General features: G+C 53.2%; 2 protein-coding genes across 2 annotated transcripts in view; one reads left to right on the top strand and one right to left on the bottom strand.

Annotated features, from left to right (window-relative positions):
• The window catches only part of LOC102830019 (2-oxoisovalerate dehydrogenase subunit alpha, mitochondrial-like), a 50845-nt gene extending 30391 nt beyond the window's left edge, over positions 1 to 20454 (top strand). The window contains exons 4-11 of the mRNA XM_006871392.1: positions 9857 to 10012; positions 10113 to 10199; positions 13941 to 14049; positions 17117 to 17278; positions 19057 to 19263; positions 19396 to 19537; positions 19702 to 19873; positions 20284 to 20454. Coding sequence (XP_006871454.1) covers positions 9857 to 10012; positions 10113 to 10199; positions 13941 to 14049; positions 17117 to 17278; positions 19057 to 19263; positions 19396 to 19537; positions 19702 to 19873; positions 20284 to 20454 — 1206 coding nt within the window. The remainder of the gene's footprint in view (positions 1 to 9856; positions 10013 to 10112; positions 10200 to 13940; positions 14050 to 17116; positions 17279 to 19056; positions 19264 to 19395; positions 19538 to 19701; positions 19874 to 20283) is intronic.
• An 827-nt stretch (positions 20455 to 21281) lies between these two features.
• Positions 21282 to 22475, bottom strand: B3GNT8 (UDP-GlcNAc:betaGal beta-1,3-N-acetylglucosaminyltransferase 8). Its single transcript, XM_006871391.1, has one exon. It carries the CDS (start codon positions 22473 to 22475, stop codon positions 21282 to 21284), a length of 1194 nt encoding a protein of 397 aa, XP_006871453.1.
• Between the last annotated feature and the right edge of the window lie 3359 nt (positions 22476 to 25834).

The raw sequence follows: 25834 nt of genomic DNA, 5'->3' as shown, positions 1-25834 counted from the left end.
TCTCCCTGTTCTTTCTAAGATTAAAAGAGTTTGTTATTGTTGCTCGTTTCGAGTGATGTGAAGGGGCAGTAGCTTTTAAGATTTTTGAGAAAGGTTGTCTAGTGGAACTTCCTATGATAATAATCGGAGTATTCTGTGTCTATACTGCCTGCCTGTCCCAGCTCTGGTACAACTGAGCAAGTGGAGTGTTCACTGTATTTCATTTTACTGAATTAAAATTGCAATAGGCACTATTATAGTGACTAGCGGCTCCTGTGTAGGACAGTGCAGCTTCAGCCGAGTGAGGTGGAGCCAAGGGGATAGTGAGTCACTGACTACCTGGGGGGAAGATGGCGAGACTGAAGTGTAAAGGACAGTTGGGTTATAGGGACCGTTGGACTGGGCAGAGGAATGGGGACGCCTTACTTCATCCCTGCCTGCTGCCCTTCTTCTCCCAACCTCCTTCGCCCAATGCCATGTTGTCTTGGAGGTATTTACCTGCTTTTCATTTCCCTTCCTCCCCTTCCCTTTTTTAGAACCCCCCCCCCAAACCCTAAACCCACTGCTTTCAAGTTGATTCTGTCCCACAGCCACCCTACATAGGGTTTGCGAGACTGTAAATCTTTACAGGAGGAACAGCTGCTGAGTTTGAACTACTGACCTTGCAGTTAACAGCCCAGTGCTTATCCTACAGTGTCCCCAGCACTCCTTTCCTGTTGATTTGCTGTTCTTGTTGTTAAGTGCCATGGAGTCGGTTCTGACTCATAGCAACCTTGTATAGGGTTTCCAGGGAGCAGCTGGTGAGTTTGAACCGCCGACCTTGGGGTTCAAACCGACTTGCAGTCCAGTGCTTATCCTACAGCACCACACCAGGACTCCTGTTGATAGCAGGTGTTTTTATGCTCAGGGAGAAGAGGGAGGACCTCCACTGTCAAGGAGGTGTCATGGATCCATCAGTTCTCAGCTACCATCTCAGGCCCAGGAAGCTCTGAACCCAGCAAGTAGGGTGACTAGGGTCCCTGACCTGCTGGGAGTCAGGGTGCTCATCACCAGGACCGTTATTTCTCTGACCAGCAGCTCCGGGGTTCTCGGTCCCGTAGTATCTCAGCCGTAGGATTTACAATGTCAGTTTCCACCCGCTATTGTACTCCCACAGCCGTGCCCCAAGTGGTGGTCTGGTTATCATGAGTTGTCATTGAGTCATCCCGGCAACCCCATAAACAGCAGAATGGAAAGCTGCCCAGAGCTACACCATCCTCACAGGTGTTGGTATGCTCGATTGTGGGGGCTGCCTGCACTTTGAGTGCCTTCCAGTCTTGAGGGTCACCTTCTAACTTTTGTGGGACCCGATGCCATCCTGGCAAATAGCACCAGCTGCTGTCCATGCCACTCTGAAGCTCTAGGGCTGGTTGGAAGGGAAGAGCTGGTCAGAACCCCCAGGATGCTCGTCCCCACTGGCCTTCAGCCCCACCTGCGTAGGTATGGGTGCCCCAACCTTGCTGAGAAGATGAAAGAAAATGATGCTTTGGAAACAGTAAAGGCTCAACAGATGGGAGCTGATGGTTCCCCCTAGAGACAGTAAACTTGCCCTGGGGCTGAGCTGTGGTAGTATCTGAGTCAAGTCTGGGCAAGGGGCAGTGCCCTCTGTGCTGTTGAAGCCCTGGGGTCCCAGAGCTCCACATCCCACAACCAGCTGGACTGGCTACTGAGTGAGGGCCCTGCTCTTTGCCCTGTTTGTGGACAGAGTGCCCCAGGCCCTAGCTAGGTGTTGGTAGCCTTTGCCACTCTAGATATAGAAACTTCATTCACAAAGCCCACCATGGTCTGGAGCCCACCTTGTCCACCCAGGCTGCCTGAGTTGGTATGCTGACATCACCACTCCTGATCTGTGTGGCCTTGGGCCACTTAACCCCTCCTAGCCCTAGCTTTCATTTCCATTTGACAGAGGTGAAAGTAGTACCCACCTCACTGGGTGTGCTATGAATTTGCTGAGGCATGTGGTGTGAATTTGCTGAGGCATGTGGCGTGAATATGCTGAGGCATGTGCTGTGAATTTGCTGAGGCATGTGCTGTGAATTTGCTGAGGCATGTGTGAATTTGCTGAGGCATGTGGTGTGAATATGCTGAGGCATGTGGTGTGAATTTGCTGAGGCATGTGGTGTGAATTTGCTGAGGCATGTGGTGTGAATTTGCTGAGGCATGTGTAAATTTGCTGAGGCATGTGGTGTGAATTGCTGAGGCATGTGGTGTGAATTTGCTGAGGCATGTGGCGTGAATTTGCTGAGGCATGTGGTGTGAATTTGCTGAGGCAAGTGCTGTGAATTTGCTGAGGCATGTGGGTCGCTCTAGCCATTCTACCTCCCACTTCCCAGGGGTCAGGCTCTCTTCTCTTGCCTCTGAATCTGTGTTGGAAGTCCCCTAGGACAGGCGCATGCCCTCTACTTCCTCTTGTCCCCCAGGCCTCAGGGAGCCCCCTTCTCCAGGCGCTCTTCCTGAAGGCGCTCTTCCTGATGCTCCACCTGATGCTAGCTGGTGGTAGCCAGCTCTACTGAAAACCTTGTAGAACAGGGGTGGAGAACCTTTTTTCTGCCAAAATTTATAACATCATTCATGAGCCATACAAAATCATCAACTTAAAAATTAGCCCACTATATTTGGTCAAACATTTAATTAATTCAGCCCTAATATGATGGTTGGAACTGTGGTTGCCTTGGCATAGACCAGACCAATTGATTTCTCGGGCCTTAGATGGCTTGTGGGTCTGACGTTCCCCAGCCCTGTCCTAGAGATGAAGCAGGTCGTACCCTGCCTCACCACCAGCTGGGAGGCTTGTGCTCTTATTAGCTTCACGGGGAATGTGGGTTCAGGGAGACGGTCTGTCTGCTGCCCAAGGTCACATCCCTGGGAAGGAACAGCGCCAGGAGCCTAGAGGAGGCACTTTAGTTCTAAGTCCCTCAGCCAGCCCTTGCCCCGTGATTAATCACTGCATTCTCCTGCCACCTCTTCATTGTCAAGCCTCTGTGTGCTTGGTATTTGCCATCTGTCCTGCCCCCAAGCAGCCCTAGTGACTCAGTGGTTAAGTTGCCTGAAAGGTTGGTGGTTCAAACCCACCAGCTGCTCCTTGGTAGGAAGATGGGCAGTCTGCTTCCATAAAGGTTGACAGCCTTAGGAAGCCTCGGGGGCGGTTCAGCTCTGTCCTAGAGTGCGGCTCTAAGTTGGAATCAACTCAGGGCAGTGGGTTTTTGCTGTCCGTCCCCAGGGTCATGTCTGGGAATCTCCAGCCCTCACACGGGGGAGCATACCATAGGGACTTAGTGCTGTCATACAGAAAAGCCACAAGTGGGTGGCCTTAAGAGACAGAACGCTATTTTCTCACAGTTCTGGAGGCTAAAAGTCCAAATTCAGGGCGTGGTTGGACTGGGAGGTGCTTCCATGTTGCCCTGGGGGTTCCTTGGCATTCCTTGGTGTCTGTCTCCTGTGTGTGTCTTTGTGTCACAGCTTAGAAGTGATTAGGTTCATGATCCACTTTATGAGACTATGATCTGTAGTATAACAAAGAAAAACCCCTATTTCTAAACTAGGTCCTATTTACATGAATAGGGGTTAGAATCTCCACATAGACATTTGGGGGACACAGTTCAGTCTACAACCAATCAGACACTCAGTATCTATGTGTTTAACACTAAGCTAAGCCGGACTCGAATCCTCTGCCACTGAGTCAGTTTCAGCTCACATTGCGACTCTGTGTAGACTATAAACCTTTTTGGAAGGAGCTCTGGTAGCATGTGAGTTGGGCTACTAACTCCAGGCAGTTCAAATCCACCTGCTGGCTTGCAGGAGAAAAATGAGACTTTCTGCTTCAGTAAAGATTTACAGCCTTACCCTATACAGGGTTTCCTCATCTTCTGTGGAGTGGCTGGTGGTTCAAACTGCCGACCTTTTAGTTAGCAGCCCAACACGTAACCCAAAGCACCAATGGGGTTCCTTTCTGTTTGACATTGATGGTGGTGGCAGTTGTTGGGTGCCATCGAGTTGGTTCCAACTCATAGCGGCCCCGTGTAGGGTTTCTGAGGCTGTACATCTTTTTTTTTTTTGATGTTTTATTGTGAATTATGTGATAGTTTACACAGGAGAATATTAGCTTCACACTCATCCTATCGTATATCATTTCATTGCCATGGTTACAGTTCCCTTCATGCATCATCAGTCAACCAAAGGGTATATACCCTGCAAGCCTGCCCCCTGGTCGTCAGCACACAGCCCCTCTCCCTCTCTGGGTCTAGAGTCCCCAGCCGCATTGTCTTTGTGAGGGTGTAAATCTTTATGAGAATAGAAAAGCTCATCTTTCTCTTGCAGAGCAGCTGGTAGATTCGAACTGTTGACCTTGCAGTTAGCAGCCCAATATATAACCCATAGTGTCACAAGGGCTCTTTTCTGTTTGACAATGTTGTTGTTGTTAAGTGCCATCGAGTTGGTTCCGACCCATAGCGACCCTGTACAGGGTTTCCGAGGGTATAAATCTTTACGGGAGTAGAAAGCCTCATCTTTCTCCCGCGGAGCAGCTGGTAGTTTCAAACTGCTGACCTTAAGGTTCGCAGCCCGATTCGTAACCACTACGCTACCAGCAACTACTAAACACACTCATTAGCTATTTGTGTTAATTAAGTGTTCTGTGTGTGGCAGAGACTTTCCATGTATGGACTCTTCTAGGCCTGATAACAACCCCTAGAGATAGTACTTATCAGCCCTAGTTTACACATGAGAGAACCGAGGCCAGAGAGGTTTAGTGACTTGCTGAAGGTTACACATCCGGGAAGTAGTGGTCTGGTCAGAGTTGTCACCTTAGCTGTGGTGTGGTAGTGAGTGGATGTATGCGAGGCCACCCCAATGTCTGCCGGCCATCCTATTCGGTGTGTGTCATGCGCTTCATGGCTTTGTGTGAAGCTGTGCAGCCTCAGTCGTTGTAAAGCACAGGCCACAAGGCTAGCCCACCCACATCTTTCCTTTACAGGCATTTTGCTTCTGTTGTGGACCAAGTGCTTGGGACCAGGCACTGTACCGAGCCCTTTCCTCATGTGTATCCCGCTGCACCAGCACAGTAACCCCTGGGTGGGTACTATACCTGCTGCTATAGGTCCAGGGAAGATGGGGAGGAGGGCAGAGGCTGGGCCCACCTCCAGTGGCCTGGCTGGGCTGAGGTGCCCTCACGAAGTTTTCCAGCCTCCGCAGATACCTACCTAAACTGAGCCCTCAGACCCCGTCCTCCCAGCCCCAGCCTATCTGCTCAGATCCCTTCAGTCCTGTTTATGGTACCTCCCCTGTGCCTCGGCCTCACTCTCGGGAGTGTTTGCTGGACCATGGTGAGGCATTAAAGTCCAACGTGACAAGCAGGCGGCCCTCCCCACATCCTCTCCCTCAGCTGCTTCCCCAAGGCACCAGTCTTTTCTTGGTTCCCAACCATGCTCAGTTACCCCGCCTGCAATCAGTTTTTGACTAGGTAATATGCCCCAGCGAGGAGCTCTGGTAGTGTCGGACTGCTAATCTCACAGCCAGCAGTTCCAAACTAGCAGTGATTCTACAGGAGACAGATGCGCCTTTCTGCTCCCGTCAAGATTTTCAGCCTTGGAAACGCTATGCTGGGTCGCTATGAATTGGAACTGCCCCCACAGCACACCACCACCACTACTATGACCCAGCATTGGCTTAGTAATGTTACATAATACAGGCTGTGACCTTTTTTACAGATGAGGAAATTCAAAACCCTCCAGTGTGGTGTTCTGCACACAATTAGCTATAAATTGCAAGCCAGGTGTGTCTGGAGTCCAGGTGACTGTTAGCACTCAGTCATCTGGTCATTCAGTAATTACCTACTGGGGGCCTGATGTGTCAACCCAGCTGGTCATGGTCCCTGCCTTCCTGGCACTGGTAATGCGGGTGCGAGACAGAGTAAAGAATCTTGTTCATTGTTGTCAGGTGCTGTGGAGTCGGTTCCAACTCATAGCAACCCTACATAGGGTTCCCAAGGCTGTAAATCTTTTAAAATGTTATTTAAGAAAGTCTTACGTTTCAAAATGCATAGTTGATTGGACCTTTTCATGTATTATCAGCAGCAGGAGCAGCTGTACCCTTGGTGTTTCTGGTGTAAATTGCTTGAGCTCTGTTTGGGAACCAGCTTGCTAAGACCTTTACTAAGTAAAGGACTAAAGGGCTGCCCTGCCCAGGGAATCGACTCTTCAGTCTCTCACTCCTGTTACAAGCTTATCACTAGGAACTTCCTTACAGAGCTTGGCACATGGCTTTGTCAAACACAAGACCAGGTTATGGCGCTTCTCCCGAACTTTCTCTTTGGACCGCTTCTTCTTTTGGGCCTTGTTTCCAGATTGATTCAGTGGGTCTTTTATCTTCCTTAGCCGACTTTCTGGCATCTTTCTTCTCCTTGTTGTCCTGGGGCGGCGACATTACAAACCTTGGGGAGCATCTATGCAACTGCAGCCTTGCTAGGATGTCGAACAAAAGCAAGGCTTTTTGTAAATCTTCCCTAGAACAGAAAGCCTCATTTTTCTCCCACAGAGCAGCTAGTGGGCTCAAACCTCCAACCTTGAGGTTAGCAGTCCAGTGTTTATACTACAGCAGCACCTACAGAATCTTCTAGGGTATGTGACTGAGTGCTTTGGAGAGGGAATGTGGTGCTGCAAGAGATCCACTGCCTCCTCAGGATGGGGACTGGGGAGCGTGGGCTGATGGGGTGATGACATAGGCCTGACTCTGATCTGCTGTTGAGAGTGTCATTTCCCGTGTTTCCTCACAAACGCACCTTAATGTAGCCATGTGCACAATCCCCCATTGGAGCCTTGGCTCCATTGTACGCTGCAGTTAGGGAAGGGAGAAGCCAGGGGGCCACACTGGACACACACACACACACACACACACACACGGGAGTCCCAGCTCAGAGCACATCTTGCTGTTCTAGTTTAGCGTCTCTTGGCAATGAAGCCACAGTTACTGACCTAGGAGAATCCAGCTCACACAAAGATGAAGCTGGGTGACAATGGGCCAGCATGACAGTAGGTTAGAAGACTGGGTCTTGGGGTCCAAGTCTCAGCCTCCCCAGGTCTAAAGCCCAGTCCTGTTGATGTTTGGTTTCAGCTCTGTGGCTTGCTGCCTGGGTTTCTTCATCTGTTCAAGGGCTATAATGACTAATCCTTGTGTCACAGAGCTGCTCTTGAGGATTTAGAAAGCTCTGCCTGACCCACAGGAAATGCTTGATACATACATGGCAACTCTCGCAATACTGAGACCAGTTCAGGCTCCCCAGGCTCAAAGCTAAGATGGCTGATGAGCCCACAGCCTGCTGAGCACGGGGGGCTTCTCATGGGCTTGCCCAGCCTCGCCTTGTTCTAGTTCATGGTCCTCCTGGGGACTGTTTCCACCTCTCTGGAGACCGTCCTGTTTCTAATGGTGTCACTAGAGTGTCTCAGTGAGCCTGATGCAGATTGTCCTGGGTGATGCCAAAATGGCTGCTACTTCAGTGTTTTCAGCAGAAAGGGAGCTCTGGTAGCGTAGTGGTTACGAATCGGGCTGCGAACCATAAGGTCAGCAGTTCGAAACTACCAGCTGCTCCGCGGGAGAAAGATGAGGCTTTCTACTCCCATAAAGATTTACACCCTCGGAAACCCTGTACAGGGTCGCTATGGGTCGGAACCGACTCAAAGGCACTTAACAACAACAACAACAATATATATATATATATATAAAATAGCTTTGTAGTTAGTTATTACATATATATTTCATAAGCCCAGCTGACGTGTACTTACACTACAGGGCTAAAACTCTCTCCTGATTTACTTCTTGAGACTTTAATGTGCTAAGGTCAGAGCTGTCATGCTTACCTGATTACAGTGGTACTACAAACCACAGGGCTTCATCTGCACGCACTAAAGAATGTCCTGGTGTTTTCATTGCTGCTGGTGTTTTAATAGTTGTTGTTGTGTGCTGTGGAGTCGGTTCCGACTCATAGCGACCCTGTACAGGGTTTCCGAGGCTCTAAATCTTTACGGGGGCAGAAAGCCTCCTGTTTCTCCTGTGGAACAGCTGGTAGTTTCGAACTGCTGACCTTAAGGTTTGTAGCCCGATTTGTAACCGCTACACTACCAGAGCTCCTTTTTTATAGTTGTTAATTCTGTCTAATTTCATGGTGTTTTCACTGTAATATTATTGGCAATTAGTATTTGGGAACCTATATCAATAACATCTTTGAGACTAAAGAAGGAGAAAACAAAATTAAAAATCTCCCTGTAACTAACAGCAATACTCAATGTAATTCAGGTTACAAAGATTTTAGAAAGCAATTTTGTTGTTAGCATTCATATAATCTAAGAAATATCAAAGTTAAACAATATACAACTATATTTATAACATGTTGTCCTATGATTGAGCCTCGGTGTGGCGCTATAGGATAAGGATTGGACTGCTAACTGCAAGGATGGTGGTTCAAACCCACCAGGCACTCCTTGGAAACCCTATACAACTCAGAACCGACTTGATGTCACTTAACAACAATTATACGATTAAGGAGCCGTGGTGGTACTATAGGATAAGCATTGGACTGCTAACCCAAAAGTCAGCAGTTCAAACCCTCTAGCTGCTCCCCAGGAGAAGGATGAGGTTTTCTGCTCCTGAAAAGATCTACAGCTCCAGAAACCCTGTCCACGGTTGCTGCGAGTGGCAGTGTGGTCTATTCTAGGGTTAAAATAATAAACATTACGAAGGGTTCTGTGTGATTGGTGTGGGAGGAGGCCGAGTTGTCACTGCCCGTTTCTACAAGGACGGTGCGTACCATGCTGCCTGAGTTTTGCTTGCTCCGCTCTGGCTGCCTCCAGTGCTCTTTCCTTCAGCTCTCAGCGGGGGCAGCAGCACTTCTCAGAGAAGCCTTACCCACCTCACACCGGCCGCAGCCCCACTGGTTTTCCTAAGCCAACACAAACCCCGGTCGGTAGTCACCGTCCTGGTTCCGTGTCTGCCCTCTCTGCTAGGCAGCCTGTCATGGAGCCTCAGAACCTGGTACAGGTTTTGGAGCAAAGCAGGTGCTCAAATATTTGTTGAATGAGTCAGTGTGGCCAGTGGGAGGCCTGGAGCAGCGAGCGCCCACCGGCCAGGTGATCCTAATTAAGCCTGGAGTGCAGCGCTGTGGTGGTGAACACACTCAGCCAAGATTCTGAGTGTTTACCGTATAACTTACAGGCACTATGGGAAACATTTTATATGCATGAGCTCCTTTAATTAAGCCTTTCAGCGTTTTGGGGAGGTGTTCTCCATTTTAGAGATAAGACTCAAAGAGGGCAAGTCATTTCCCCAAGGCCACCCAGCAAGGGATTTGCACCGAGGTAGTCTGACTCTTATGGGTCCATAGCCTTCTGTTCTATGCAGGTGGTCTCCTTACTTAGTAAAGAGCCCATCAAGATGGTGGATGGGCAGACAGCATGTGGAGTATGCCGATGGTTGTGGTGGGAGATTGAGGGGAGGGGGAGCCTTTGGCCAAACTGGGGAGGCCTTGACTGCCAGTGGGAAGAATTGGGAGCCATGGTAATGATGATAGGTACCAGTTCTTGAGCGCTTCTTCCCTGCCACTTTGTTGAGTCTGTTCATCTTTACACAAACCCTGTGGGATAGATATCATTTAGTTCCAGTATTATAGATGACAAATCAGAGACACAAACAAGTTCCAGTAACTTGCCCAAGGTCACACAATAAGAAAGTGGCAGAGCTGGATTTCAGGTCCTGCCGGTCTAGCCCCGGAGTCCCCTGGGGCCATAATGACCTAACCACCGGGGTGTTGAGCCTGGTGGAACTTAGAGCTGTTCTTCCTCTCTCCGCCTAGCACTCATCCTTGGATGACAAGCCCCGCTTCCCAGGGGCCTCTGCGGAGTTTGTTGACAAGTTAGAATTCATCCAACCCAATGTCATCTCTGGGATCCCCATCTACCGTGTTATGGACCGACAGGGCCAGATCATCAACCCAAGTGAGGACCCTGAGGTGAGAGGCGAGCTCCAGAGTGGCTGCTCCATCCAGAGTCACTGGTCTAGCTCCTCTCTGGGCCCACCTGCCCCTTCTCTGTCTCTGTCTCCATCTGCAGCTATCCCAGACGGAGGTGCTGAAGTTCTACAAGAGCATGACGTTGCTCAACACCATGGACCGCATCCTCTACGAGTCCCAGCGGCAGGTGTGTGGGGACAGGGGGCTAGGAATTACCTGAGGTCCCTTTATCAGTGTTTGGTCCAGAGGACAATTCCTAAAGAGGGGAGAATAGAATGGCAGCCTCTTTTCTTGGGGTTCTCTTGGGGCTCCAGAAGAAAAGTGTGGGAGGGGTCCTGCCCCAGGGCAGAGGATGGACCAGATCACTGACTACACTTATAGTAAGTCTGTCTGGGGCTTAGCTGTGCTGGGAGAGGGTGGGTCGGCAGGGGGAGACATGGCGTCCCTTCTTCTTGGGCGCTCACATCTGGTTGAGAAACAAGGTGGACCTGGTGCGTCTCAAGGAATATCCGGGGCCTCAAGCAAATGTGCTGTGGCCCTGCACTGTCCCCGGGGCCAAAGATCCATTCAGACCAGTGTCTTCAGCAAAGAGGGATTTACTGATGGCCATCACTGAACGCCCAGGGGCTCAGAAGATGTCATCAGACCTGACCTCTCTCCCAGTCTCCTTTCTCCTCTTCTGGGTCCCAGTTCTGTCCCCCAGCAGTGCGCTCCATGGGGAGGGGAGAGGGCCACTCAGAGGCTCCAGACTCACAGAGTGACAGGACAGGCTCTGGAGCAGCAGGACTGTAAGATCAAAGTCCCAACTCTGCCGCTGTCATCTCGTGGGAAAGTGGCTCAATTGCCTCATGCTTCCATTTTCTTCTCCGTAGGATAAGAGCCGTAACCCCGGATAGAACCTACCTCCTGGGGCTGCCATTTTATAATGATGCCACATGAATGGCCTCAAGACTAGTGAAACTGGCAGTGATTAGCTGCTGTTCTTATTATGATCCCATCACCCAGCAATCATCTGTTCTTATTAACAGTAGAACCCTCCCTAGCAAAAGGCCTAAGGCTGATGCTCATTGGCTTGGTCGTAGATCCCTCCCAGAGCCATGATTGATTAGCCAAGCCCAGGTCATGTGCCCATCCCAGGAACCCAGGGAGTAGAAGAGTAGAGTTCATTCTTCCCCATTCTTGTAGACTGAGGGTGGGGGCTGGGTGGTTCCTGTTAGAAGTTCCTATTAGAAAAGGGCTGGCAGGACCACTGGGGTTCACCATACCTTCTGGATCACAATTGGGGGTGAGCATTGAGTTTTTATTAAGCCCTGGGGATAGGGCCACTTGGCTAGGGGACAGTACTGATTCCCAGACTCCTGCTCACAGGAACACCACATGTGGGTGCCTGAAGTCAGGGCAGTGTCTCTACTGTCCACAGGCTCAAGTCTGACCTCAGAGCTGTCCACCCTGCCCCTATCCCCCTACCCAGCCTCAGTGGCGGTCAGGGCAGGAAGCTCCTGTCACCCTTGCTCATACTTGCACCAGACTCCTGCCTGCCCTGTGCCTTGGCTACACAAACCCTGGTTCCCAGGGGCCTCAGCAGAAATTGTAGACTCATTAGAGTTGGTTTATAAGGACTTTGGAATTTGATGGACTTGTATTCCAATCACAGCTCTCACGTTGGGCAAATTATTCTACCTGATGCTGCCTCAAGTTCCTTGTGTATATGATGGGGACAAAGATAGAATCCACCCTGTGGGACCGTCAGACCCAGCCCCTGAAATCCCCTAGTCCCTTCAATAAGATCAACTTCAAGACTGTATGAGGGAGCCTCAAACAGTTCGGTGGAAAACTTCCATTGTCTTGTTAATTTCATTTTTCCAGGAACCTTTTGAAGGTCCCTTATATTGATTAGGAATTGCCCTTCTTCTCTACCAAAAAAACAAAACCTAACAAATATAAGCAAAAATAAAGTAGTGGCTTAAACAGATTAATAGGTTTGTTTGTTTTTTTCCTCTCGTATAAGAGAAATTTGGAAACCTGGAAACAGGCAGTCCAGGGCTGGTACATTGTCCACAATGCCATCGGGTACCCAGCCGCCTTTTCATCTTTCCGATCTGCCATCCGTAGCTCTGGCTTCTATCATAAGGTCCAAGATGGCTGCTGGTGCTTCTCCATGACGTTTCCTTCCAGGCAGGAAGTTAAAGGGAGCAGGTAGGTCAGTCAGGGCATATCCCAGCTGCCTTTATCTTCCTCTCCCATTAATAGGCTTTCCAGTTAGTCCCACCCAGCAACGACTGCTCCAAGGGAAGCTGGGAAATGTAGTCTTTTTGTCTGGGCACTTGGTACCTGGGGTGGAGTGAGAGCTTTAGTAACAGAGGAAAGGTGGGAGACTGGCAAGGCAACAGTAGCCTTGTTTCCTCAGGATCCTCCCAATGCCTACACCACAGCCCTGCCAGCCCTCAGCACCTAGCATCTGCCCACCCAGTTGGCACTAGAAGGTCAATTTACGTTTTAATTGGCTTCCCGCCCACTTAGAAGGAAGCATGCATTCATCTCTTCCCCCAGCAGCAATTAGAAAACCAGACCTGGAGAACACACTGAGGAGGGACATGGCCAGGACTGAAGGAGGCCTGGACCTGGTGTCCTGGGGGAGGGTGCTGTCCTGGTGCTCACACAGACCCCTGAGTGGTCTCATTTCCAGCTGTAAGTCCCCCAGCTGGACTTCTTCCCTGAGACCCTGATCTCCTGGGCTCCTCGTCCTGGAATCCTGCAACAAACTCAGCCTGTCCAGACGTGACCTCCACGCCTTCCTCCCTGAGCTGCTCCTCTTCCACCCATCCTCCACTTCTCAGACAAGACCATGCCACCCAGCCATTTGACCAAGCTGGACATCCCCGTCTCCTCCCTGCCTGCCCTTGCCCCTGCCTGCCTCTCAATCACTCTGTCCCTAGGTGTTTGGTTAGAAATCCGTCAGCTGCTCAGCAGCCCTATCAGGAACCCAGACTCTTCTTTCTGCTTTGCTGCTGTTGGCGAGTTGGCTCTCATCCTGAGCCTGTTACCTCACGTTCACAAGATGGTTGCTGTAGTTCCATGTTTCATGGCCATCATGCAGGGCTGGAGGAAGTGGGACAAGGGAATGGTACCAACCATAGCTGTCCCATTTAACAAGAAGCAAAAGCTTTCTCAGATGTTCCTAGCAGATGTCCACTTAAGTCCCATGGCCACTTCTGGTTGCAAGAGAGGCTGGGAAACAGCCTTTGGCTTTTCCAGGCTCTGGCGAAGGGGCTTGGGAGAAGGTCATTGACTTGGGAACTGGGGTCACTAACCAGCAGGGTCTGCTGCCTTCATCCTCACCATCCACAGGATCAAGTCTGACCTCATGACTTGGTGCCCTTCCTGTCCACCCTGTCCCCATCCACTGTGGCCTTGGTGAGTGGCCACCACATTGGCCATCAGAGCCTCTCGACTGAATCACTGTTTCCTCCATCCATGGCAGGCTGAGAAGAGAGTTCTAGAACACACAGCTAACCATGGGGCTCCCTGAGCAGAACTACCAGCAGGCCCCCATCGTTGTCAGGATAAAATCCAGGGGTAGTGCTCCCTGCGTAATCTCAGTGTCCCCCCTGTCCTGCCTGTTCTTTCTCCGCCCTGGCCACTTTCCAGCCCAGGCCTCAGGCACATTGTTCCCTTTGCCTGGAAACCTCCACCTGGCCCCCACTTTGATCAGTTTAGGCCATGCCCCCGATGCTCCACCTGTGAACTCTACCACACAACCTGCTTACTCTGGCCTCACATAGCACCTTGCATCTGCATGGCAGCTCCTCCATTCAGACAAGGTTCCCAGTGTGGCCTGGCCAGAGTCACCATCAGGAAGTCTCTCCTAATGGATGGAGTCACCCAGATTTGGAAGGATATTCATGGGGGTCTGTCCTCTCCATCCCAGGGCCGAATCTCCTTCTACATGACCAACTACGGTGAGGAGGGGACGCATGTGGGCAGTGCAGCCGCCCTGGACAACACGGACCTGGTGTTTGGCCAATACCGGGAGGCAGGTACATCACCCTGGTCCCCCCATCGAGCAGGTGCCACTGAAGCCTGGGTCTGTGGTACCCACAGAGGTGGATCAGGCTCAGTCCCCCCTGGGGCTCACACTAGTTACCCCAAGTGTGCTTCTGGGAGTAGCAGAGACGGGAGGGTGTGAAGAGCTGGAGGAAGAACTTTCCTGACAAGGAAGACAAGGCAGGAGAGGATGGCCTTTTCCTCTCAGGAGACTGGAGAGTACAGCCTGACCCAAGTCTAGTGTGGCTTCACTTGTGACAAATGTCTGCCCTAAGCATTGTGCTCTAGGGTGTCTGTGGGGCCACACTGACAAGGATTAGATAGGAACCCTAGGGGCGGAGAGTGTCTGTTCAGAAGGCGGGCTAACTTGTAAACGAAAGGTGAGAGTGTTGCAGAAATTGAAGATTATCATCTGTGTCACTGGAGTGTATGTGCAGAAATGGTTGATTTGGTGTATGTTCCGCTGTGTATATTAACACAACAACAACAGATAACTGACAGAAAAGCAGAGCGCACAGAAGTCTGCTTACCTGTGTCCCACCTGTACTTTGATAGCTGCCACCCGTCAGCTTTCGGGCTGTTTCCCGTCTCTGAGACTCAGTGTTGGCATCTCCTCCGTGGGCTGATGATGGGATGGGCATTGTGGGTTTGTTGGGAGGACTTATGAGAACTTGAGACCCCTGTCCACAAGGTACTGGCTCTCCTGACCTTCCCTCCAGGGTGCAGAAGCAGGTGGGAGGGCCCCACAGACCCTTGTGCAAGAAGATCAGGGGGCCTGGTGAGCCCCCAGGTAGGGAGCAGGTGAAATGAAATGAAATGAGGGCTCCAAAGGTAGGAATGAAGAAGTTAGATGAGAACCCAGAGCAATGGTGTTGGTGGTGTGGGAGTTGTGAGGTGGGATCCAGCAGGAGCTTGTGCAACAGAGCCAGCCTGTGGGCATCAGGAACAGCGATTGTGTTGTGCCAAGGAGGCTGCGCCCAGCCCTGCCCCCGCCTTGGCCAAATTGCTGCTGCACAGCCTTGGCCAAATTGCCTAACTGCTCCAGGCCTCAGTTTCCTCATCTCTAATTGATTTGGTGTATGTTCTGCTGTGTGTATTAATGACAACAACAACAAATCAATGATAGGACTGTTATGGCGCTCTAGGATAAGCACTGGACTGCAAACGGCAGTTCAAACTCCACTAGCCACTCCTTGGAAACCCTATACAGGGTCGCTATGAGTTGGAACCGACTCGACACATAACTTAACAATAGGGGATAATCACTTCTCCCAAGAAGCTGTTGTGGGAGATTCATGGGACAGCCACAGCCCCCTTGGAGGCTGAGGTGAGGTTGGGGCCTCTCCCCTGGGGACAGGCCTTCAGCAGGGAGTATCCACTAGAGGAGGGGCTGGTCAGATCCCTCCCCAGGAAAGCTCTTAGACCACCCAGGAAGACCAGGACCCCGCTCCTCATCCTCTGGGAGGGCACATGCCCTGTGATCTGGCCTGAGGTGCAGCGTTGTTGGCAGATTGCTTCACACCATGCAGCCTGCCCAGCCTTCCCCCCCCCCCCCCCCCCATTTCTGCTGAAGACTCTCTGGTGAGGGCTCCCAGCAGGCCTGCATGAGGCTGGAGACTCCCCACATGAGGGCCCTCCACCTCAGGGGTCAGTCTGAGAAGCCCACAGGGCCCCAGTTCCTGCATCTGCGAGGTGGGGAGAGGCGTAACAGCAGTTCCCGAGTTTTTCATGGAGACCAAGGTGCTGCTGTCTGTCAGTACATTACTGGCTTGGCGGCTCTTCTCCTGCTGCAGGGCAGAGGTCAGTGTACAGGTCACTTAGGAGTCGGGGCAGGCCCTGGTTTGTACCTCCCCAGTCAGGTGAGGCAGGCATTCCTGAGACCAGAGGTGTGCTCGCGTGCCCGGGGCCCCATGCCTCCTGCTCGGCCAAGTGAAGCAGGAGTCTTCTAGGTGGATAGCCCTCACTCGTCACCCACTGGGCAACCCTCCAGGATGCTGCTCTCACAGGACTGCTGGGAAGAGAAACCAAGGGATGTAGGTGGGGTGCTGGCTGCCACTCCCGACAGACAGGTGGTGACCCTTAGTACAAAGTGTGCAGTGGCTCCCGGCAGGTGTCCCAACGGTAGCAGGAGCTACGCTAGATATGCAACTTCAGAGCACAGGTTGGAAACGCCTGGGCACACCTTCAACCTGCCCTCCCACCTTGCGACTCTCTTGTAGGTAAACCTGGACCCCTTTGTGAGGGAGCCGGACCCCAGGGTTGTGTGGCAGCACCTTGGACAGTTACCACAGTTGTCCTCAGGGCCCCCTTTTCCTTCTTCCACCAGAACACCCCCTTTCCTCTGTTTTATATACATGAAGCCACATTGTGCATGATGTATAGTGCGTGATCAAAAACTGAGTGAAATGAAGATGACTGTTGATGTGTGAACCATACCACAGCCCCATGCAGAGTTGAGGCAGCCCATCATTGCCAAGCTGTCTGCACATTACCAAGTGTTCCTCTTGCTGATGTCTCACGGTGACACCGCTTTAACTGAAAAACAGTCTCTCCACTTCCTTTTCTGAGGATCAGCCTTGATCCTCAATGTGTGTGAGTTCTGCATCATGCCCTCCTCCCCCCTAGTCCCACCACTTAGTAGATTAGGATCTGGGGCAAGTTACGGAAGCCCTTACTCCCCTTCCCCACCACAGGCCTCATCTGTGAGGAGAGATAATACCACTGAACTCACAGGGTAGAAGGGAAATTCAGTGCATTAATACCTGAATAGTGCCCAGAATCGTGCTTGGTGGGCATGTAGCATTCCATTCATTCTTGCTGTTATGAGTCAGGGGAGATGTGAATCCCCTGTGTAAAGTGTGACCACCCTATAATGTGCTCCACATTAGATTTCCATCTGAAGAAATGGTTCTATTATTTAAAAAAAAAAAGTGGTTTTGGGAACCTCCAGACAGATAGCTTCTCTGGTGTAGGTTTTGTGTTCCCAGAACAGGAAGCGGAAGCTGCAGGGGCCCCTGATGGGTTGGTCTGACAGCCTTGCATTGCCCTGTCTGCCCCCAGGTGTGCTCATGTATCGGGATTACCCGCTGGAACTGTTCATGGACCAGTGCTACGGCAATATGAATGACCCTGGCAAGGGCCGCCAGATGCCCGTTCACTACGGCTGCAGGGATCGCCACTTTGTCACCATCTCCTCGCCGCTGGCCACACAGATCCCTCAGGGTGAGAACACACATCCTAGGCTGTATACACTCAGACCCGCACATGGACTTCATACCCCAGTTGGGGTCCCAGCCCTTCTCCCCTCCTCCTGGCTGGCCTCTAGGATCCCGTTCTTGATATCCCAGAATCTTACCCATTGCCTTGGTCTGCTCACACCCATAGCCAGCTGGTTTACTGAGGGTGCGCTCCTTCCATTGTCTAGTAAGAAGGTCACAGTGACCAGAGGAGGTGAATCTGTGCTTTACCATTGTTCCATTTGTAAAGATCAGGAAGCCAAAATCAAAGAGGGAAGAAGGTCACTTGCCTGAGGTCACAAGACAGCGAGGAGAGTAGGCACTCAAATCACAGACAGTGTGACTCCACAGCCCAGGGTCCCCCAGTCCTCGCCTGCCTCAGTACTCCAAGTCAGACGCACACCCCTAGAGCGTCCGCGTGGGTCCTTGATGCATAGTCGGTGTGGCGGCTTATATTAAAGTCTACCTGCCATGCCAGACTTCCACCCTCACACTGGGAGGCCAAGAATAGACCCCTCCCCCTCCCTGCCCTCAGGGGCCTGTAGGCTGGTGGGGGCGTCACCTGTATGTCTCCATGGGCCTGGCCGTGGCACCTGGGGAGCACCCCAGGCATGTCCACTTGTCTTTTCTCCTGTGAGAGTGGGGAGTGGGAGTGGTACTTGTCAGGTGGGATAGACCTGGAAGCTGTTTGGAAGGAGCTGAGGGAGACTGGGGTTCTGTTACCCCCCCCTCATGAAGGCACTCCAGATATTTGGAATCCCTGCTCTGTGCTGGGTGACACACACTCCAAGGTTTCAACCCTGGTGGGACCAGAGACAGCAAGATGAACCAGCAAAGCATGGAATGGGTCAGGGGTGACTGAGTCCTGCACAGAACTGTAGCATGGAGGAGGAAGTGGAGTGGGGGCGGGGGTGGGAAGCCTCCCTGACAAGGTGACATCTAAGGAAAGACCAGAGGAAGTGAGGCGGGAGCTCCATGGGTGTGTGTAGTGGGGACTCATAGGCAGGAACATGCCTGGTATGTTGGCTAGGGTCAGGTGTGGGGGCACTGGGAAGGGTGGGGAGATGAAGTCAGGAAGTGGGAAAGTGCCAGCTGTACAGATCCAGGGCCTCTTCACCCTTGACCTGTGGAGGAACTTTGACTCTGAGTGGAGTGACCTGTGAAAAGTCCTTCCTCTGGGGGTCTGGAGCCAGGACAAGTAAGGAAACAACCCAGTAACCTGGACTCCAGGTGATGGTGGAGGTGAGGAGAAGGGTCAGGCTCCAACTTTGATTTGAACTCAGAGCCTAGCCAATGTGGGAATAAAAGAAAGTCCCAGGTCAAGAAGATTAGCGTCTTGCTTGAGCTGTTGGAAGGAAGGCACAGCCATTAGCCGGCGGGTCCCGAGTGCCTGGCCACAGCCACCCTGTGTGTGTGTGAGAGAGAGAGTGTATGCATGTGTGTGTGTACTGGGAGAGTGTGTGTGTGTGAAGACGCTGTGTATCCCTGAGAGTGCACGTGTGTGTGTACGGAAGAGAGAGTGTGTGTATATGTATATATATTGTGTGACAGAAATGTGTTGGTGCATGTGCACACGTGTACGCAAGAGAGAATGTGTGTAAATATATATATATACATATATACATATTTTGTGTGTACTGTGAGTGTAGTGTGTGTGAAGTGTGTTAGTGTAAGAGTACGTATGTGTTTGTGTAAGAGATGGTGTATATGTATAGTGTGTGTGTGTGTGGGGCCTTCTGCTTACCTCCCTCCATTCCCCTGCAGCGGTCGGAGCAGCGTATGCAGCCAAGCGGGCCAATGACAACAGGGTTGTCATCTGTTACTTTGGCGAGGGGGCAGCCAGTGAGGGAGATGCCCACGCCGGCTTCAACTTTGCTGCCACCCTCGAGTGTCCCATCATCTTCTTTTGCCGGAATAATGGCTACGCCATCTCCACGCCCACCTCGGAGCAGTATCGTGGGGATGGCATCGGTATGGGCCTACTGGTCGCTCCCCACCCCCTACAGCTCCTTCCTTTCTCCCTCATCCTCCTTTCTCCCCCATGCCTTCCCTCCTGTCTGGCCAGGTGCACATCCCCCTGACCTGCCTCCTCTGTCCCCACAGCGGCTCGAGGCCCTGGATACGGCATCATGTCGATCCGTGTGGACGGCAATGATGTGTTCGCTGTGTACAACGCCACAAAGGAGGCCCGGCGGCGGGCGGTGGCCGAGAACCAGCCCTTCCTCATTGAGGCCATGACTTACAGGTGCTGCCCCTCCCTGCCCACAGCCCTGACGGCCCCTCCTGACTTGGATCATGCTCCTTAAAGCAGGACCCCACCCTACCGTTAGGGCCCCTTCCCTGCCTTTTTTTATTCCACCAAAAGTCTAGTCCCCTCCCTGCTGACCCTGTGTTTCCCTCCCCTCACAGGATTGGACACCACAGCACCAGTGACGACAGCTCGGCCTACCGCTCAGTGGACGAGGTCAACTACTGGGACAAGCAGGACCATCCCATCTCACGGCTTCGACACTACCTGCTGAGTCGCGGCTGGTGGGATGATGAGCAGGAGAAGGCCTGGAGGAAGCAGTCCCGCAAGAAGGTGAGAGACTGACCCACCCGGTGACCAAGGCCCTCCCATGGCTGTGCTCTGGGCTGTGTGCCAGCGTGTCATGGGGCTCTGGGTGCTAGGGCTGGGGACATGTCAGGACTGTCTGTAAGCCAGACCCATGAGCCAGGCTGCCTGTGCTGGTCCCTGCTTCAGAAGGTGTGTGTGGGTCAGCGGCTGACTGAATTCCCAGACCATTCCCTCCTCTTCTCTGGGCCTCAGCTTGGAGCCACCAGCTTCTTAGGGCTGCAGAACCTGGAGTGCCTGACCCCTCACCACCATTAACATGGTCATCCCCACTGTCCCCATGGGAATACATAGACTCAGGGGCTGACCCTCACTGAGATTACCCTGGTAGGAGGCAGGGCCCCCTTCTCCAGAACCACCATCTGGTGTCCCCCCAGGTGATGGAGGCCTTTGAGCAGGCTGAGCGGAAGCTGAAGCCCAACCCCAACCTGCTCTTCTCGGACGTGTATCAGGAGATGACCGCCCAGCTCCGCAAACAGCAGGAATCCCTGGCCCGCCACCTCCAGACCTACGGGGAACACTACCCCCTAGACCACTTCGAGAAGTGAGGCCTGGCCAACCCCTGACCCCAGCCACCCTGTAGAGAGGTGACCTCACTCTACAGAGGAAGAAGAGCCAGCAGCATACCACTGTACCTTCCCCAAACCAGCTCCCTCCGGTTACCGGAGGAGGGGTGGGGTCAGTGCCTGAGGTGCACTGCTCCAGCCCTCTGCTCCAGGCTGTTAGGTTTAGAAACAGTCACTGACTGCTTGTTCTGTGGTCTCCCAGGGGGCACGGCCACTTCTGGGGCTGGAGTCCTAGGGCTGGTGGGCGTGGCCTGATGACCTGTGGAGCTCACTCCCAGAGTGGGCAGCAGAGTAGGTGAATAAATGCTTTCTCTGCCTTTGGCTCTGCCGCCTCTGGTCTGGGGTGACTGGGTTTGTGGTCACACCATTTCTCTCCACTTGAGATAAATAAGGTCAGGCTGTTGGGATAGCTGCTTCTCCTGGCGATGTTCATTCATAAGCTGGAAAAACAGCCTTGCAGGAGGGCTAGGGGGTGGGGTCGTCAGAGGTCCATCTCCTGAGCTCACACACAAGGGAGAGGGGCAGGCCCAGTGTCCAGCTAGGGAGCCAGGGGACCTGTGGGAGCTGGCCCTGCCCAGCCAGGCCAAAGGGCTGTCTAGTGTGAGCTCTGCTCTGTCTATACTCCAGGGCCCGCAGATAAACACACAACCAACTCCAGGCCTCAGAGTGGGGAATGAACGTCTTTAAAAAAAATCCAAGTAGATAAAACAGTCCACCTGTCTCATCCTGCAACAACCCCCTCAACCCCCAGTCCTAGGGCCATGGTACCAGGAGGGGCTCAGGTTGCTGGGGTCCATCAGGGCCCAGGCTCAGCACCGGAGCTGTGGATTCTGCAGGTGTTTCCAGAGCCGAATGCTGTCCTGGGGACTGAGGGGCCGCACCAGCAGCAGGTCCCGGAGAGCGCAGGCCTGCAAGGGCCGGTCTGCTGGCCAGGCTGTACGGAAGCCTGGGTGGGCCCGAGGCACCAGACCCAGGGCCCGGAAGCATAGGCCTGTGTAGACATCGTCGAAGGGGAAAGGTGCCACTCGAGCCGCTGCCTGTAGCAGCCAGGGTGCCAGGCGTCCGGCAATGACGTAGCCACCCGTGCTGGCGTAGGCTGGGTAACTGCCTTCAAAGAAGGACCCGGGCACATAGAAGGGTCCTCCGGGCTTCCTCAGGGGTTTGGCATGGGTGAAGACCTCACCCAGGTAGAGGCCTCGGGCCCAGGTAGGAGGCAGGCCACGCAGGTGTTCCAGCAAGGCAAGTGTGTGCACAAAGGCATCATCCTGAACGTGCAGGACAAAGGTCACGTCAGGGCAGTGGTGGCCCAGCCAGTCCAGCAGCAGCAGGTCCTTGAGTGTCTGGTTGAAGGGGACATCAAAGAAGTCCCAGAGCAGAAGGTCATTGTAGCGGTGGCTCTCCCAGGCCACCAGCGAGCCCAGGTGGGGCCCCCCACGACCCACCGGAGATCCCAGCAGGAAGAGCAGCCGGGTATCAGGAGCCGCATGGCCCCAGGTCTCTCTCACGGCCTGTCGTTGTGCAAAGCGCCCTGGTTCCGACTTGACAGCCAACAGCAGGTAGGGGACACCCGTTGCTGAGCAGCTAGCCACCTGGCCACCACCTCCCGCAGGCAGCCACGGTGGGAAGCTCCGACAGGCAGCTGACAGCAGGAAGCTGCGGAGGTCTTCGGGGTAGGAGGTGAAGTCCGGGATCTCACTGGAGGCAGCAGTCCCCCAAGCCCGGCAGCCCCCTGCCTCCACGCTGTCCCCACTGGGCAGGGTCCCCAGCCGCCACTGCTGCTGGTTCCAGTAAGCTGAGGGCAGCGGTCCAGTCTGGCCTAGGCGAGCGGAGAGGTTGGCAGGCAGGGTGGGCTCAAAGCTGGCTGGCGTGGGGTCTGGTGGGGTGCTCCGGGCACCTGGGTAGGCCTTCGTAAGGTGAGGCTCGGACACCCACTCGATGTAGACCTTGAGGCCCAGGAGCGTGAGCAGAGCTGACAGGCAGAGAAGACACTTGGGGCAGCGCATGACCCGGCCCAGGGAAGGGGCCACCGCTGGAGCTGCAAGGGAGCCACGGGGGCTTCTGGGCCATGGGGATGGGCCCCACGGCACCCAGCCTCTCTGTCTACCATAGTCCCTCCCAACCCCAGCACCAGCCAGCTTCTTCTGCCAGACCCTCCCTCAACAGGGCTTCCCACTCCACCCAGTCCCCCACTGGTCCCGTTCCTACACCTAGGAATACCCACTTCCAACCCCATCTCACCTCCTCTTTCGACTCTGAGAGTCCAACCCCTTACACCTGCCTAGAATCCCAGGGGTTCTACCCATTCCCAGACCCCACCCCAGGGACCCAGCCCTGCCTGCCCTCACCCCAGCCCCCATTCATTTTTCTCACCAGGAATCCCATCACTTGAATCCTAGCGCTGGGGTTGGCTCCTTCCACCTCCTTTCCCCCAGCTCTCCCCACCCCAGGGACTGGGGAACCAGGGATCTTTTTCCTTCTTTACCTCTAGGTCCAGTTCCCACCAGCTCCAGGCACCAGGATCTTGAACAGGCCCACCCTCAGGTCTTCCCTTCTGCCGGGTCCCTGTGTAGGTCAGTCTGCCAGCCCAACCCCGCCAGTCCTGAGGGGCGGGAGGCAGCGGGAGGCTGGGAGGGCCCCAGGGGCCGGGAGGGGCCGGGGCGGGGCGAAGGAGGGGGAGGGAGGGCGAGCGGGCGCCAGACTTGAGTGCTCTGGCGTGTTGGGGCTGGTTTTCTGGTGAGACTGCCTGGAAAGGTGTTGAGATGGCCAGAGACCCGGAGGACCCTTCGAAGCCTGGGAGGCGAGAAGCAGGGGCCTGGGGTGTTTTGGAGGGAGAGCCCAAGGGAGAGTGAGGCCAGGTCTAGGCCTGAGGCAGAGCTGGTTGCTGTCAGAATGACCCAGGGTGAAGCTGAGTCCCAAGCAGGCAGATGGGGAGGCTGAGGGGCTGGCGCCAGACCTTGGCAAGGAGTTGGTGTGAATGCGCTGAGTGGGAATGGATGGGCCTGGCCAGAGATAGGGATATTTGTGGCTGCTGCCCAGAGTTGGGGTTGGAGGGTGGGGCAGGGGTTGCTGAGTAGGAGAGAGGAGAGACCGTGAGACAGGGACCAGACAGCGCTGAGAGGAGAGATGGGAGGGGGAAATGGAGGAAAGGGGCCTGTGAGAAAGAGGAAAGGCAGCCAGGAAGCCCCTGTAGGAGAGAGGAGACAGGAAGAGAGGTTGAGGCAGGTGGCAGAGGGTGGAATCAGAGACTAAGCCTGACTCCAGGAGATGGAGAAGGCACACACTGAAAGGAGAGGGCTAGGTGATAGGGTGGGGGACCACAGGGAGCTCTGGGGATGAACTGACCCCTGCTTCTCGGGGGGCCCCCTCAATGCCTGGGCTGCCCGCTGGGAATCCACTCCTGCCCCACCCCATTTCCAGCCCTGGAGCTGGCGCCCTGGAGCTGGCGCCCTGGGGCCCTGGCCCCTCCCACTGCTGCTCAGTGACTCCAGGAACACTCACATCCGGCCCCCCTGGGACAGGGCAGGGTGTCAGCCTGTGTTTACCTCCTTGCTCTCCAGAGACCTCTGCTGTTGGGGCTGCATCTACTGTCTGGGGAGGTGGGTGGGTGGGGCTTCCTCATCCCAGCCCCCTTCAGTAAACCTGGGCTGCCCCTTCTCTCCATCCTGGTTTGGGGAGGGACTGGCCAGATCATCTCAGAAACCCTGCCTGATACCAACAACAATCTGCCCAACGCTGACTTCCTCCTCCCCAGTTTGAGTAATGGAGCCCGTGGCAACAGCTGGAGGAAAAAAGTGGGTTGGAAGCAGTAAATCCTAAAGGAGAAGAAAGCTGGAGTGGGAAGTGACAGCCAGGGGTGAAGACAAGTCCCGGGAGGAGTTCCCAGGTCCCCCTCAGCGCAGCCAGAGGCTGGGCCAGGAAATGGGGTGAAGCTTTTGTCAGGGGCATACAGGCTCTCTACAGGGGCAGCACCCCTCCTCCTGGGGACGGCTGGAAATTTCTCAGGGTGACTTTGCTTTGACTGCTACGTGCGTCAGTATAGGTCATTTGAACATTCTTCTTTCAGAAGAATTAGCTATGTAACAGGAAATTTGTCACCAAGAGATTGGTTGGTTGGAGGTGCTTTCTGGTAGAATATGGTGGAACTGTGGAACATAAATCTAATCCCACATTCTTACCTCCCTACGTTTGGGATTCACTCTTCCGTGCTATGCTAGGACATTGCTGATTTTTCAACCTCATTAACTACAGTCCACTGTTGAGTCTAAGTTCTAGTCAACTGGCCTAGTAAGCTGTTAGAATTACCTCCAGTTACACAAACTAACCCATTAAATTCTTGGAATTTCTACCAAGTACACACCCATCAATGGATTGGCCCAGTCTAGTGTTAGATCCCACCCTCGTTGGTCTAACACTCTTGGAATCCACTCCTGTACATGTCCCTGAGGAAATACATATATTTGCAAAGTTTTGTATTTCATTTGGTGTCTTAAAGCCATCCCTTCCCAGTCAATGTACCTGTTCTCGAGACTTGACCCGAGTTATAGATGAGTTTAGAGACAGCAGACTGGTTGTGTAAGTCTTGAGACATCTCCTTTCAAGACATCAAACAGAGAAAGGCTGATAAATCTTCACCAGGGGAGGTGGAGTGACTAGGGTGTTCAAGATGGTGTTTCCTTTGAGTCCAACCAGCTGTCCCCATTCCAGATTCCAGCATTGCATCCTTCACCAACCAGATGTCCCATTCCAGATTTGAGGATTTGTCTTTACCAACCAGCTCTCCCCACTCCAGATTCCAGGATCTTAATCTTTACCAACCAGTGCCCTAACTTTCCTAAGAAACTTATGCAGACTGTCCTTCCTTCATTCAACTGAGTTTTGTGTTGGTTTTTTTCTTTTTCGGCAACATCAGCGTCAGAGCCACAGAAGTAACCACTTCCTTAGGGTTACCTTGGACACATTCTGAGTCTCAGACTAACTTGAGCTGAGCTAAGGGGCCTGAACTTAACACTTTCTACATGTAAGTTCAGAATCTATCCCACACCCCAGTCTTTCGCGTCATCACGGCTCCCACGGTATGCGTCTCAGTTGGCACCTCATCTCAACCAATGCCAGGTGACAGCTTAATCTCCTGTGATGCTTAAGTGTGTCTAGCCTCGTATTTCCAATTGGCAGGGTGATCAGTACTGTGCTCAAGCCCAAAGGCACGACCAAAGCAAGCCCCCAGTCATATCTTTGTGAATCTGTCTCCTGGGATACTCTAAGTACCAATTCTCTTTCAGTTTGGATGCCATCAGGCAAGAAAGTGCTGGGGTCTGACCTCGACATAGTTGTGTTGTTCACGAGTGTTTGGTTCACGAGGAGG

Source organism: Chrysochloris asiatica, unplaced genomic scaffold, assembly GCF_000296735.1.
Source record: "Chrysochloris asiatica unplaced genomic scaffold, ChrAsi1.0 scaffold00168, whole genome shotgun sequence".
In the NCBI taxonomy this organism is placed as follows: Eukaryota; Metazoa; Chordata; class Mammalia; order Afrosoricida; family Chrysochloridae; genus Chrysochloris; species Chrysochloris asiatica.
The sequence above is the reverse complement of the archived record's forward strand: the minus strand, read 5'-3'. Positions and strand labels throughout refer to the sequence as shown.